At 43.3% G+C, this 14,420-nt stretch overlaps 1 protein-coding gene across 6 annotated transcripts in view; it reads right to left on the bottom strand.

Moving 5' to 3' along the window:
• PDE1C (phosphodiesterase 1C) overlaps positions 1-11,317 on the bottom strand; it is a 215,521-nt gene extending 204,204 nt beyond the window's left edge. For 5 of the 6 annotated variants that reach the window (XM_086743002.1, XM_086743004.1, XM_086743005.1 and 2 more), the window contains exon 1: positions 10,487-11,110. In XM_086743002.1, coding sequence (XP_086599128.1) covers positions 10,487-10,587 — 101 coding nt within the window. In that variant the 5' untranslated portion in view covers positions 10,588-11,110. The other variant, XM_086743003.1, reaches the window with a different exon arrangement.
• Between the last annotated feature and the right edge of the window lie 3,103 nt (positions 11,318-14,420).

Below are 14,420 nucleotides of genomic sequence, written 5' to 3'. Positions count from 1 at the left end.
AAATCTCATGGTTTTGTGCCAGGCCCTCTCCTGACTCCGGGTTACAGGCTGAAACACTCGGATTACTGTTGAACAAGCCTAAACACAGGGCGAAAAAATTGCTGCACAAAGATGCAGTGTTCCCTTTCCAAAAGAAGGTTCACTTCTCCATCCCCACCTCCCAACCACCTCCTCCTTCAGCACACTGGTAGTTTTTCTAAATGATTCAAGCCTTTTAGCGACACTACTTTGTGTAGCGACTCAAGACTGCCATTGTCCCGACAGTGCCTCCTCATTAATAGGTCAATTATTAAATGTCACTCTTAGGAAAAGGCAACATTTAAACTTCTCATGAAAAGCCAATGCTCTTTTTCTGGGCTTCCCAGAACTCTGTGTTTCTCCAGGAGCAGGGACGTTACAGAGGGAAGCCACCTGAACAACAATGGTGAACCTCTGGAATTGACAGTGCAAGCTTGTTTGCAGAGGAAAAGTGGTTTTACAGAGGCTCCTACCCTCAAAATTGCTGGTTGCAGCAAGGCTCAGCATGTTCAGCAGACTGCCTGCTACTCTGTCAACACCATTTCTGTATCACCAGAACATTACTCTCTGCAGAGAGCAAAGAGGGTTGCTCACCTTTCCTTCCTCCACTCTCCCAGGCATGAACAATCCAGCTGTGATGGCACAGAGCTGGCTCCACCCAAGTAGGCATGAGGGCAGAGGGAAGGAAGGGAGGAAGGAGGAGAGCGAGAGAGGCAGCATCCGCCGCCATCTGCAGCTCAGAAATGCTGCCCTGTGGTCTCAGTGTGGGAATTCCTCACCACACAGGGGGAAACTTCGGGAGAGGGAACTGGGACAGACGGTGGGTGGATGGGAACAGGCGTCGAGCGTGCAGACAGAGAATGGAGGAGGCTGTGCGAGATTTCTATTCCTTAAGGCCCTACTCCATGCTGTCACCAGCTGTCTCACAAGCATTTAGATGCCACAGCAACTATGAGGAGGGGGTGGTGTCTTCAGAAGCCTCAGACATAAAGACGTATTTAAATAAGCAAGTCCTGTCCTTTCCACATACCAGGTGCCATGGTCACAGCAGTAACTCTAGTTCTTAAAAGCCTGGCTGCGGTAAGGGAGGAGCCAAATTCCTTGCCTCTGGCCCAGAAGAGGAGCAGACCTGCCTCCATAAGGTAAATAGGTAATGCAAAATGCAATTTGAGGTTTCACAGATTGTGAGGCTAGGTGGGAATATTATGATAATTTACTCCAAGTTATTCAGCAAATTTGCATAACTCAGGATTTCATTCTTCTCCATTTGCAAGAAGGTATCTTCCCTGCAGTGGAGCTACTTAGAAACAGGCCATCTAGAGATCGCTGAGCATTTATGCAAAAGCCTTTCTCTGCAAAGCACTTTAAAGACGCCCTCCATATGACAGGAACTACTTCAGCTACACATCCAGTCAAACTGCACCCAAATTTGTAGACTCTCTGCACCTGGAACACTAATGCAAAGAGGGAAAGAAAAGACGACTGCCCAGACAACGCCAATGGGAATGCTGGGAGTGAGAATCTTAACCGGTGTTACAAGAATGTGGCCAAGATACCAAAGAAAGAAAGAAAGTTCCTCCATCCTCTAAAGAAACAAAGCAATGGCCTCCTGAAGAAGAGACCCTCATTTGCCTGAACAAAGACATACTCAGATGGTGACACAGAGGCAGTGTTTTGTGCAGCATTTATAACAACAGGTTCTTGCAGCATCCAGGCCTTCCTTCAAGGTCTCCTGTTAGAATTTGAGAGGCAAAAAACACTGCACTACAGATTAGGTAGCATTTTCAAATGCCCTTAAAGGCAGCCCTTGTCCCTGTGAATTTCAGCAAAACTCAAACTCCTAAATGACTTCCATATATGTTGTGCTATGAGCTATTTTAATCTGGAAGTAAATAAATCTAACAAATGTTTACATGTAGCGACCTGAAGAACTCACAGGACTATCTCTTTCACCACCAGCAAGTTTTTTTTTTTTCAAAAAGAAGCTCTCTCTGGTTCTTCTCTCCACCCTTTTTATGAGTCAGTATGCTCTTTTGTAGATGAACTCCCAATTCTCCCCTCCCAGCCTCAACCCTCACAGCTTCCTCTCCTTTCACTTTTCAAGCAAGTCTGAAAAAAGAGAGTTCTCCCATCTGACTGTAGCTGTCCCTGCTGCATCAATATGTGTAGAAGAGCATATTTAAATTGTGTATTCAGACTCTTTGCTTAGCAGACACCAGTAACCGCTTACTGCTAGTGAATCCCAGAAAACCAGCTGCTCCTCAGGAGGCATGGGAGGAAGTGTGATCTGAGCATCATTTACAGCAACCATCTGAACTGCTCTCAGCTTTGCAAGGGAGTTTATGCTCTACTTCTGCTCTTTTGCCCTTGGATGTTTGCTGTAGCTTGCGCCATGCACTCTGCTGGGACTCCTTGCATGCCACAGCTGTAGCTCAAGGGCTCTGTACAGTTTTAGCTGTTAAAAATTGCATAGATCTTATGTTTGATTTGTGCTAATCTTGATGTTGAAATTAGATTTGCACCAAGCCGGGATTCGTGCTACAGATGGATATTGTGCAACTTTCTGTCTTGGCTAGGAGTTTTGTGCATTAATAGTATCTGTCCCTAGGAATGTAAGAAATCACTCCTAAAGTGATGACATAGACCTACTAATAGCCATTCAAAGTGTCACATTAATAACAAAATCACTCCACAGCTTGACAGATATGGAAGAAAAGCATAGAACTTAACTAAATCATCTCCAAGAAAGATTATGATGATCCTCTCCCACTGCATGCCTGAGCTCACATGGACTTCTCCACCCGCTGTCACCAATTGCTAGGCATGGAGGTCCTCCCAAAGGAAGCAAGGTGGACTGCTGTGACTCCTTGGCAGAAACACAGCCTTTCAAACCTCTTCTTGACAGCCATGTAGAGCTATGGGTCTCTGAGAGTTCTGCATCCTGCTTCTTGGCCATGAAAAGTCAAAAATTCTCGACATGAACATTACCAATTTTTTAGAAGTCAACCAGATGAGTTTAGTACAACCGATTTTACAAGAGTTTGAGCTGCACTCTTAATCTACTGCAACATTTTAATCCTGGTTTCTTTGTATTTATAATCACATCTTCAAAATGAAACTGCTTTTCAAATATCCAAGACAACTGTAGACAAATTTTGGCAGAGGCCTGGAGCAGTATTGAGTCTTCCAGAGGAAGGATTATTGCCTAGCTACAATGCAAATTTAAGCACAAAGTTGGGCTTAACAGCATCGGAGAAAATTTTGCACCATCACAGGGCTAAGCAACTTTTCTCAAGCCACCAATTACTTGGAAAACCTAGCTTTTCAAAGAAATCAAATTTAAAAAGCGCTCTGGAGACCAGGAACTGCATTCTAATTTCACCCTGCAAATGCACTGGTATCAATGAGGTCGTTCTTTCCAGTATTTACAGCACAGTTCAGGAGATCAAAAACAGCCTTATGAATCCAAACAAGCCCTTCTAGAAAACCTCTGCTTTATCCAAATCCCCGGTGTTTTGAGAGCAATTCACATCTGTAGAGGTAAGTTTCACAGCTGCTATAGTGTTTTAATGGGTCAGCCCTAATATGTGAACCTCATTCTTGCCCCATCTACCAGTCAGGATCAGAGTCAGACCATTTCTAGTATTTTGAAGGGGCTGAAGTGATTTTTTCATGGAACAAGAGATGGGAGAATGGAACAGGAAAATCTCACATGAATTGCACAAAGAAAAACACACTAAATAAAAATCCTTTCAAAGTCTGAGTTGGGTTTAATACAATGTTTGAATCCACCAAAAGCTGGCAGATTAGGAGATGAGCTGGCCTCACAGCCTTTAAAACACGCATACACACACGCAGAGGATTTTTCAGTGCTGTCTTCCATCGAGTTTTATTTCTTTCTGTACAGACTCCTATCCCACCAAGACAGTTTTAAAAAAGAATTCCAGAAAAAGACTCTTTATTTCCCTTTGACCCAAGGTTTAAATTCATCTTCTCCAAAATAACTTTCTTCATATCCTTGTTTCCTATGCAGGATTGAAAGCTTTATAGCAGTGATATTTGAAAAGCACTGAATTTAATATTACAAAGGGAGCCCCTTTCTCCTACAACAGACTGTGGTCTTCTTTTTATGACTGCTGAAACAAATAATTGCTTTTTGGGCTGTAGGTATGATTCATTTGTACTACCTCCAGAAGAATAAAAGCTTTTTTATGATTATGGCAAAAACTAGAGAGTGTATATTATTTCTTAGTCAACATTTTAGTATTAAACATGAAGTCTTCTCTCTTTTGTTATCTACAGGACTCATCTATTGATTTAAGATTCAAATAAAAGTCACTGGGTGGAACAAAGTAACAGAAGGACTGTGGCAAAATGTATCAGTTTGCTGAATTACTACACCTTCAAAAACCACACTTTTTAATTAACTTTGTCTGAAGTTGCTGCTCTGCTACTTATTAAAATATATTCTCTCCTCTTGTCCATTTGTCAGGGATGAGATTAGCAGCTGGCAGCATTTCTGTTCCCCTTGCTCCTTCAAGGACTACACTGCCGGCAGTATAAAACAAGCTGTTAGGGGTTAGTCTAACGGTAAAATTCAGCCCTTCTTCACACTACAGGGAGAACTACGGATCAGATCAACCAGACCTCGACAAATCTCAAAACTAGTTGAGTCATTCACAGAGTAGCTCACCCAAACTAAGACTCTCTGGGCCACGAGGGAGCGCTGCTGCCTCCAGCACGTACCCAGCACCCACTCCCTAACCAGTGAGACCTTCCTAATCCTTCTAGAAATCATGACAACCACAGAAAAAGTGGAACTCAGACCTAAAAGGCCTACAGACAGGTTGCCCGACATGGTTTTCTGACAAATAATTCCTGTCTATGCTCATTAGGAAAGCCAAACGAGAAACAGGGTGGCAGCAGCTGCATTTAAATATGGTTGAAGGTAGCTCAGTTCTGCTCCCAGGGTGAACAGGGCTTCAGTTTAAACCTAGACCCCCAGGAGGTTCAGGAGGATTGAAACCAAGACCAAAGACAGCGCAAGTGCCTCTCTCACCTCCGGAAACAAATTAGCATATTCATATTTTCCACTTGAAAACTGACTAATTTACACATTTCCTAACAAAGTGGCGCTTTCTGAGGGGCTTTTTTAACCTCTACTATCTGCTGCCAGCTAAAATATTTGGGGACAAAGCCCACTGTGTAAAGCATGCCTCTGGAATTGAAGGGAGCTTTCTGTTTTCCTGTTTACGATGGCCACGCAAATGAAAAAGAAGCAGATCAGGATACTGTCACTGGAAGAACCAACTGTTCTGTATGTGACATTTTTCAGCTAAGGAAACCTGAAAATACCATAGAGCACATACAAGGGAAACAGATAACTGAGCGGTCGCACTCTAACACTTGCCAGATCATCTTCAGTAACCAAGGCTCCACGTTTTCCCATTGCAATCAGTTGCTGCTTCACCATTTATTTCAAGAACAAATTTGGATCTTACACAAGCATTTGCACTGGAACCTCTTCACTGTCGACAGGATGCACAGTGCTTTGCAGAGGAAGCTGAGGATATGCCCTAAGTGCTGAAGTACTGCACCAGATCTTCAGCAAAACCATGAAGTTTTCAAAGACACTGGTTTACAGGTGTTTCTATCTTCTTTACCCATCAGATTTCTTAGATCAGTTCTACATTGACAGGTTTGAGCAGGAGAATCTAACAAATTAGTTCAAAGTCAAGCACCTTATTTGAGTCACAGTTCAGAGATTGATGCTGTTTGTAATGTCATCTTCGGCAGTATGTGGAAGTACTACACTGAGAGCAAAGGGTTTTATTATGTATTTAGCAATTTAATATTATAATGTCAGCTACTGGAAAGAAGGTTAAAGTCCACTTTCTCTCCTCTCTTTCTGCAATGCTGAAAGCATTGCAGGGGCATCAGCAGATGCTAGTGATGCTGGTACTACAGTAACAGCTAGAAACCGAGGTTTTCTGCATAAAGGATTCAAAATCAAACTGAAAATATCTCCAAGCTGAGTCTTCAGCTGCTGTAAACTAGCACATCTCTACTGAAACTAGCAAAGCTCTCTGGATATATGCCTCTGCATTCTTCAGTGCCATCAGACATGACACGTAATCCTAGTGTTGAAAAGGGCTTCAGTGCTTTCTCTGTTCTTGAGAAATCAGGAGGTAACTGAAGCCACTTCATGGAACTTTAAAAAGTTAGCAGATGGGAGTTCACAGTCCCACAGCTAGCGGTCCAAGTGCTAAAAGAAGAACACCACAACACAGCCACCGCTGCTCATACCGCCCTAGAGAAACCATCAGCTTGGAAAGCAACCATGCAGCCCTATGTCTCCAAGCTGGGCCACTAACAGTGCCCTGTAATGGGTCCCACTTAATCTTAACCAATACGTTTTGCAGAGCAGAAGGTCCCGAGCTTAGCAGAGTGAGTTATTACCCACTGCAGGAGAGCAGAGAGCAGACTCATATGTAAATTCCTGTGTATACAGTGTCCAAGCCCGGAGCTGAATAAGGCACATCTGAATAAAAGACTGCCTTCTGGACAGGATCCATGGGGCAAGGAAGACAGGACAGAGCAGGAGACTCAAGACCCTTTTTCTGGCAGCAGCAGCTACTGAGACCCATAAGCAAACAATCAACACATCCTCAAGAAACACAGTTTCTTGCAGGCTGAGCTTGTCAGCCTTCATGGCAGAGCACTGCTGGGGAATAAGAGCCAACTGTTCAAAGGCAGTGAGGAAACTGCCTCCAGGTGAGGAAACACATAGACATCCCCACAGAGCAGCAGCAGACCAGGAGATCTGCTCCTGAATTAAACACACACTCAGCAGGAGTACATGTATATACCAGCAGTGTGCAGAGGCGGCTGGTAGCCCATCAGTAGCCAGAGAGCGAGAGCGCGTGGACGGGGAGGCACAAGGTGATGGGGAGGCATCACTTGCACCCAGCCGCACTCCTGGGAGGCAGGCAGCCCTACGGCAGCCAAAAGGGAAAGCCCCATCTGAGATATCCCTGAAGGGATGTGAAGCTGCTCCAGTCTGATTCATTTAGGATGATGACGAAACTCAGAAGCGGGTCTGTTTCTGGGAGGTCCCTGCTACAGGGAAAGCTGGTGCGTTCCTTCCAGGGAAGACAGGACCCTGATGGCTGGTGCACTTAGCCATTTTGCTGGAGTGAGCTCCTACAAGGAGAAATCTGGAGTAAACCCCTCCCTGACATTCTGACACGACACAAGAAAAAAAGAGCAAAACTGTCAGTTCTCAACTTTCAAGAATTTTCCCCAGAGAGTTTCATATACCTCTAATGGTAGCTTTGCCCAGGAAACAGCCTATTCAGAAGCCTTTCCTGAAAGTTTATTAATAATAAATCACTAAAAGATTCTTTTCTAAGCTGTGATTAAACCTAAATTAACATCTAATAGGTCATGTATAAAAGACAACATTTATTTCATAGATCTCTTGTTCGAGACACCCAAATATTTTGCCACAGATGGCTTACTGCCCAGTAAGGCAATTTATCATGCTCTCTTAAACCTGAAAAAACACTATAGGTTCACTGATTTGATTCTCTTATAAATTGCTGCACAGAATCATTAAGCCATGAATATGTATATGTCAAGTAAAAACATTTCAGTAATTTTATTGCATTAGTATTTCAGCTCCTTCTTAAACAGTAAAAGGAAAAGGAATCTGTATATGGCCTAAGAACCATTGCCTTATCCTGCCATGCGTACAAAGCAACCAGGCTGTCCTGATGAAGAAACCACATCTCAGAGAGATACATAAGGGAAAGAAGGAAATCCCTCCACTCCACTCCAGAGGCAAATTCATTATCTTGTCTGGCTCTTACAGCAACATATGACTCATGTGGCAACAGACACCTAGCTTCAGCCTCACAAAAACCTGCCCTTCGCACGCTGTCCAAAAGATTTCCCTGTTCCTTGAAACTACACACCCCATGCTCATACCTCCAAAGGCCAACCACCCTGCGCGACTGAACTATACGGGGTACATGGCAAAAAAGCCTTCACTTGACTTGCCCAAGCAGTCTGCATTAGGGAAGTCTTCTGAAAAGATCCTCAGCTTAACCACCCCTTTGCAGCCTTTGAGTTTCCATTCCCTTCAAACCAAGCAGATTGAGATGGGGTGAAAATTAAAAGCCCCCTTCCCCGCCTCCTGGAAAAGCCAGGTATTGCAAGAGGTGATGAATATTGATTTGTCCACTGAGCCACAGTGAATAAACACATCAGCTGGCACTGGGGGTGGGAAGATGGGGAGGAAGGTACCAGAGTTGCCACAGGTGAAGTCCTACCAAGGAGATGTTGAACCCAATGCTGAGCAGCTGAGACTGTTTAAATCATCACAGCCCTTGCTGTTTAAGAAGCGGTGGCAGGATCAGATTACCTACTGGGGATCTGCCTGCTGCAGACTACAACTCCCCAGGCAGCTTCAGCCAGCAGCATGCTCTCTCTCACTGCCTGAATAACACTGCTCTGGTACCACTGTTGTGCCTTTTAACTAATTCCTGTGTGATACGGCTGTTCATGTACCAGGGGCAGGGGAGAGATGTGTTTTCTCAGGTAGTATTTTATCTCTCCAGGATGAAGCATCTTATTTGAGAGTTAATTAAGATGGCTGTGCACATCTAATTGGTTTTCTTACACATACAGGCATGCATAAAAACAGGCAAGAAAAAAACACGAAATATGATGCCAAACTCCACTTTCCAATCAGCTTGTGTGTGTGTATGCATGTGCTAAAAGCCTCCATAAAATGACAGGGAATGGAAAATCTTTTACAGTCTTTAATTAGAGCAGAACACATTTCAGTTTTCATCTTGTGATGAAGAATTCCACAGAAAATCTATCTCCTCCTTAGGCAAAGAAATCTTGAAACTCAAAAAGAGAAAGGGTGTGTTTGTTACACTCACAGACTCTGCCAGCAGGGAGGGCTATAATGAAAAACAGTCTGAGGTTCAGTCATTACCTATATAGCATAAGTATTACAGTTTTGCCAAGTTTCCAAAAGGTAGAAAAGACCGGAGCTCGGTGTATAATACGTAGACACTGCCTTGTACTAACAGCAGGAAAGATCCTGAACTACAATGCTGCTGAAGAATTATGTATGAACTTCAGGTGGCATCCGAATCAGCACGCTCCTAAACTCCATATTAGACAGAAAGTCAGGGACTCCTAATACTACTAATGGCACAGACTTGAAAATAAGAGGGTTTGTTTTGTGTGGCTGTTCTGTTTGGAAGGCTTACAAGACAGCTGTCATCTACTTTGATTAAGTTCCTTCACAAAACGGGCTTCCTGGAGTGATGCCTTGAAAGAAATACATATTCATACACATCTCTTAGACTGCCTAGAGTCCTACAGAAGTTTTGGATATGCTTTACAAAATATGTCATCACTGCTCACACAAAATAACACTCAAAGAGCAGCTCAAGTTTAACTTGGACCCATTTGTTTTCTGTTATTAGCCTGCTCTTTCTGTGTTTTCTTGCTTCTGTTGTTTTCTAGCCTCCTTGCTCCTTTCCCTCCCCCCCTTTCCCTTGAGGGCTGAAATTTTAATAACTCTAACATGTGAGGTTGAAGAAAACAAAAAAAAACCCAAACAGTTCTGAACACAGGCAGGGATGCAGATTGACATGGTAATGCTCTACTTTGCCTTGGCCAAAAACTGATGGGCAAATAAATGCTTTGCTGTCAGTAACGGATCTTATTACTGGTAGACAGTATTTTACATACTGAGAATCTGGAAAAGACACCAGACATGCTCGCTAAATAAGCTACACAAACTCTACAGCCTATAAACTTCTACTTTTCTGTAGTGCCAAGTTCTTTAAGCACAGGTACTTTTTTTTCTACTCAGGAGGCAGTGTCCCATCATTTCATGGCAAGTCAGGCTTAATGTATAAATTAGTAAGTACAATCCAAGCTGTAGAACATTAATTTGCTGCCATTACAAATGCTGTTAGAAATGTTTTCCAATTGTGCTTTCTCTGCCTATTTTGTCCTTATTAACCGTGTCAGTGACAGAAACTGTGTACATTTATAGGGGAAAAAAAGTCTTCTGTTGCATCTAAGGGTAAGATTACTGAAAATAGAGGATCCAATTAAGTACCACTCAGGTTGTAACAAAACTTTTCTAGTCTAGCAGCTAAAGCAATTAGCATCTCAGTAACTGCTTATAACTTAAATGCCTCATTGATGACATTTCTACACTCTCACTGGAAAATGTTTGTTCAATGTAACAAGCAGTTCAATTTAAGGAAGAAAATAGCTCTTTTGCTAAGATTAAGTCACTGTATTTATGGAGAACAGGTGTGGAAACTCCTGCGAGATTTTGAAGGTACTGGCAAGAAAGGAAAAAAAAAGTGCTACAATAATTTTGACAATTGGAGGAAAAGGGAGAAGGATACAAAAAAAAAGTTGTACTTACAAGCCTCGGAGACGAAGCCAGATTTTCTCTATTTGCTCTGGCTGCAGGTATTTCAGAGAGTTGCTCTCAAATTCTTCGATTTCCTTAGTTGGTGACTCCATAGCTGCAGGTTACCACTTCAGTTAAAGCCGGGCGAGGACGGATGCTGCCCCCCACACACGCACACGCTCCACCTTTAACGCTGCCCGGGAGCGGCCAACATTTTTGGCAGCCACTTCTCCCCCCTCCCTGCGCGCAGGGCTGCGTGGGCAGCCCACGAGTGCTCAGGTGTACGCAGGGGGCAGCCGTGCCAGCACGCCACCATCCTCGGGCTGACTGAAGGGATTAGAGGCTCATCTCCAGATTGCAAAATCACATGGATTTTTTTTTTTCGTTTTTCCTTTTTTTTTTTTTTTTAAACAATAAGCCAAGGATAAAATCAGTAACACCAGCTGAGGGATCTTTATCAAGGGAGGAGGGGAGGAAAATCCCTTGCTGACAACTGAGCTGTCTCCACAGGCAGCTGGAGAGCGGGGCGGCTGCACACGTCCCAGGGCTGCGCCTTGCCCACAAGGCTGCCCATCGACGCACAAGTGGCAACCCACGGTCCCTCTGGGCTCGCTCCCCCCAGGCTCTGGCATTATTATTTTTTTCACTTACCAGCAGCACTGCCAACAGGCTCGAAACCTGACAACTGAGGAAAAAGTCGTCTGTCAGCATAGCCCAGGCACGGCTTCTCTCTCTGCCTCCCTCTCTCCGACACACACACAAACACAGGCGTGCACAAGAGATCAGGCTATTGGAGAAAGGCTGGCTCTGATTAAAAACCCAACTAAGCCAAACCTTTTTTTTTTTTTTTTAAAAAAAGGAGGGTAAATTACAGAACGTGAGCGACTCATTCCTGGCAAACAGCCATCTGCTTCGTTGCCGTCAGCCTGCCTTCCTGAGAGAGCAACGCGCAGCACAGGCTGTAAGGTTTCAACTGGGGCAAAACCCAGTTCTAAAATAAATGAATCAGTAAAGCGCTATCGCCTAAAGCCCCCCCCCCCCCCCCCCGAAACATGGCAGGGGAAGTCCATACACTGAAGAGAGATCAAGCCCAACACGTTAGTCACAGATACATCGATGCTTTTCAACAAGAACCACAAACGATACATTAAAGGAGAATACATTATTTATAACACATGAGGCTTGAAACAGGATCAAACTCAAGGGGTTTGCACAGGGGAGGTTAAAACCCCAGTTCTGCAGTAGGACACCCGCCTCCAGGTCCCCTGGGGCACCCCAGTACTGGCCCCAGGCACTGGTCCGCCCCAGGGACCAAGATACGGGGCATCCCTCTCTAAACCTGCCCTGGGCAGGAGGAAGGACAGGAATTTCCTTCATTGCACTGACCCAGCCAATCACCTCTCAAACTCTGCCACGATCCCCTGCATGCATCTCTTTATTGATATGGTGTATTCAGCCAAAGACAATACAGCAGAGGGAAAATAACTGTCAAAGCATTGTCCTAGCCTTAACAAGTTTTGTCATGTATTGCAAAAGTTGCCTCTTGAAAAGCAGAGCCTGCAACAGAGGAGTTCACCACCACCACATGAGGGAAGACCAGCTCCGGTGAAAATATGCTAGCTGGTGATAACTTCCAACTCCAGTTGTGCAAGTCCACACATAAACACTCTGAGTAGCTAGTGGAAATGTGAAGAATACATTAATTAGCCTAATCAAGCAAGCTCCCAAATAAAGGACTTAAATCAGCTCTTAGTCATGTAACTTGACTACTTCAAAATCCAGTCAGGCAAAGTAAAAACAGACCATCCTGCCTGCACAGACATTCTCCTACCCCATGGGAGAAAAAAAAATGCAGATTTATATATCTATACAAAATCAGTGGGGTTTCTGCTTTGGGATCTGTTGTTTGCAAGAAGGCAGGTAACTGGGCTCAGGCTCTGAAACTGTGCTGCTGAGTTTGGGAAACAATTTAGCAATTCATCCTCTTGTTTCTGCATATTCAAGACTGCTTTTCATACACAGGAAAACTAGAAGCCTTACATTTATTAATGCAAAAGCCAGTTTTCACTGGGCAGGGGGAAAAGAGTTTTTAAAAGTTTTGAGGTAAAACCACAAATTTTTAAACTTTTCTTCCAAAGTAGAAAAGTGCCAGGGCTCATTTTAATTCCAGCGAAATTAGACACAGGTCCATAAAAATTACATGGTATTGACAGAAAGAGAACAGCCTATACTGAATTACAGCTTACATTATTAGAGTTTTACCAACTTTGTGGCACTTTCGACCTTGTCAATAAGACAACCCAGCCTTACTGATTCATCAGCAAGACCCAGAAGCTCAGCCACATGTTTCACAGGTGACAGGTAATCATTTCTCCACTCCTTATCTCAGTGTCTCCATCTGAGAACCAGCACAGCATTACCACCTACCTACCGGAAGGACGGTGAGTTCCACTGATGAAGAGGAGACTGTAAGAGCAAAGCATTGTCGTCCTTCATTATTTCTGCATCATTTTGCCAACATGCATACAATATGCATTTGATATTAGACTTTCCAAATGCAACCTACCTCATTTAAGGAAACCCTTTGTAGCTTTTAGTATTCACACAACTCAACACAGAGATGCTGATATTTCTGTTTTGCTGTAGGAAGCAAAGCTCCCTTACCCTTAGCTCCTACAAGTTTTAGGTATTTAAAAAAAAAAAACCCAAAACACGCAACTCACACAAAACCCCGAGGCAGGTATTAAATCCCATGGATATGTGGCCTACCACAGTTCCATAAAGTGGCTGGCAGAACAAAAATCCCCATTTACACTCCATTTTTTTCCTGTATACCTCTTTCAATTCTATTGCCAGATGCACAAATTGCATTTTTCCTGTTCAGCTTTAGTCAGGAGCATTTTCCATGAAGTTTCATTTATTTCCAGGAATCATCACTGGAACAGAGATCTATTACCAACATGCCACAACCCATCCACTTTTTAAATAACATTTTCCCTTGAAGCAATAAAGATATCAGCTCCAGCTCATGAGTAAAATACAAGTCAACAACAACCTGATGCTGGTGCAAGCTGTATGTCTGTACCTGACTTGTATGTTATCCATTTAACCAGTGACTCATTCTTTTCCTCAGCAATAATTGGCCAGTTGAGATTAGCAATACCCAGGTACTTTTCACCTTCACCATGTTATTATTTATTATGCAAATTATATCTTTAAAATAACAGATAGTGCCAGAAAGCATACATACATAACGACAGAATAGAAAAAGTTACAAAGGAAAGCAAAAAAAATAGATATATTTTCAGCTGGTATCTAAAAGCAAATAGAGAGGGATGAGACTAAGAATTAAAGGAAAGTTACTATGGACTGCAGAAATACCAGAAAAAATTACAAACTAGTGTCATAGTTATGAAGTCAGTCACACGGGGAAGAGATATCGGGTAGGCAAAGATAGCAAGGTGGAGAGAAGAAAAAAGAGAATGATGAGATTGTGTACCAGGCTAGGATACCTCCAACAGATTTGAACAACTAAACTAATGTTGAGTGGATCCTGTTACAAAGGTGATACAGGAAAACTGGATATCCTCCTGGCCTTGAATGGTGCATGGCCTTTTCTTTCACTGTATTTTGACCTCCAAGAGTCTTTGAGATGATAAGCTACCAAATACAAGGACTGTGCATTCTGATAGCTAAGTGTAAAAACAAATAAAATGGGAAAGTTGAGAGAGAGGCCAAATCAGGAGAATGTAGACCAAAGTGCCATTGCACTCAGCTGTTGAGGAAACTGAGAGCTGGACCAATATGACATCAAGAGAATTATATTAATAGGAATTACAGGCAGAGACAGGGCTTGCAGGGTTTGCAGGAAACAAGGTGATATGCAAAACATGAACTGGGAGAGGAAAGAGCATTGGCAAGAGCAACACCAGTGTTGGAGCTCATG

This window comes from Chlamydotis macqueenii, chromosome 2 (genome assembly GCF_036417535.1).
Source record: "Chlamydotis macqueenii isolate bChlMac1 chromosome 2, bChlMac1.mat, whole genome shotgun sequence".
NCBI lineage: Eukaryota > Metazoa > Chordata > Aves > Otidiformes > Otididae > Chlamydotis > Chlamydotis macqueenii.
Note: the sequence above shows the minus strand (reverse complement) of the source record. Positions and strands in the feature narration are given on the sequence as shown.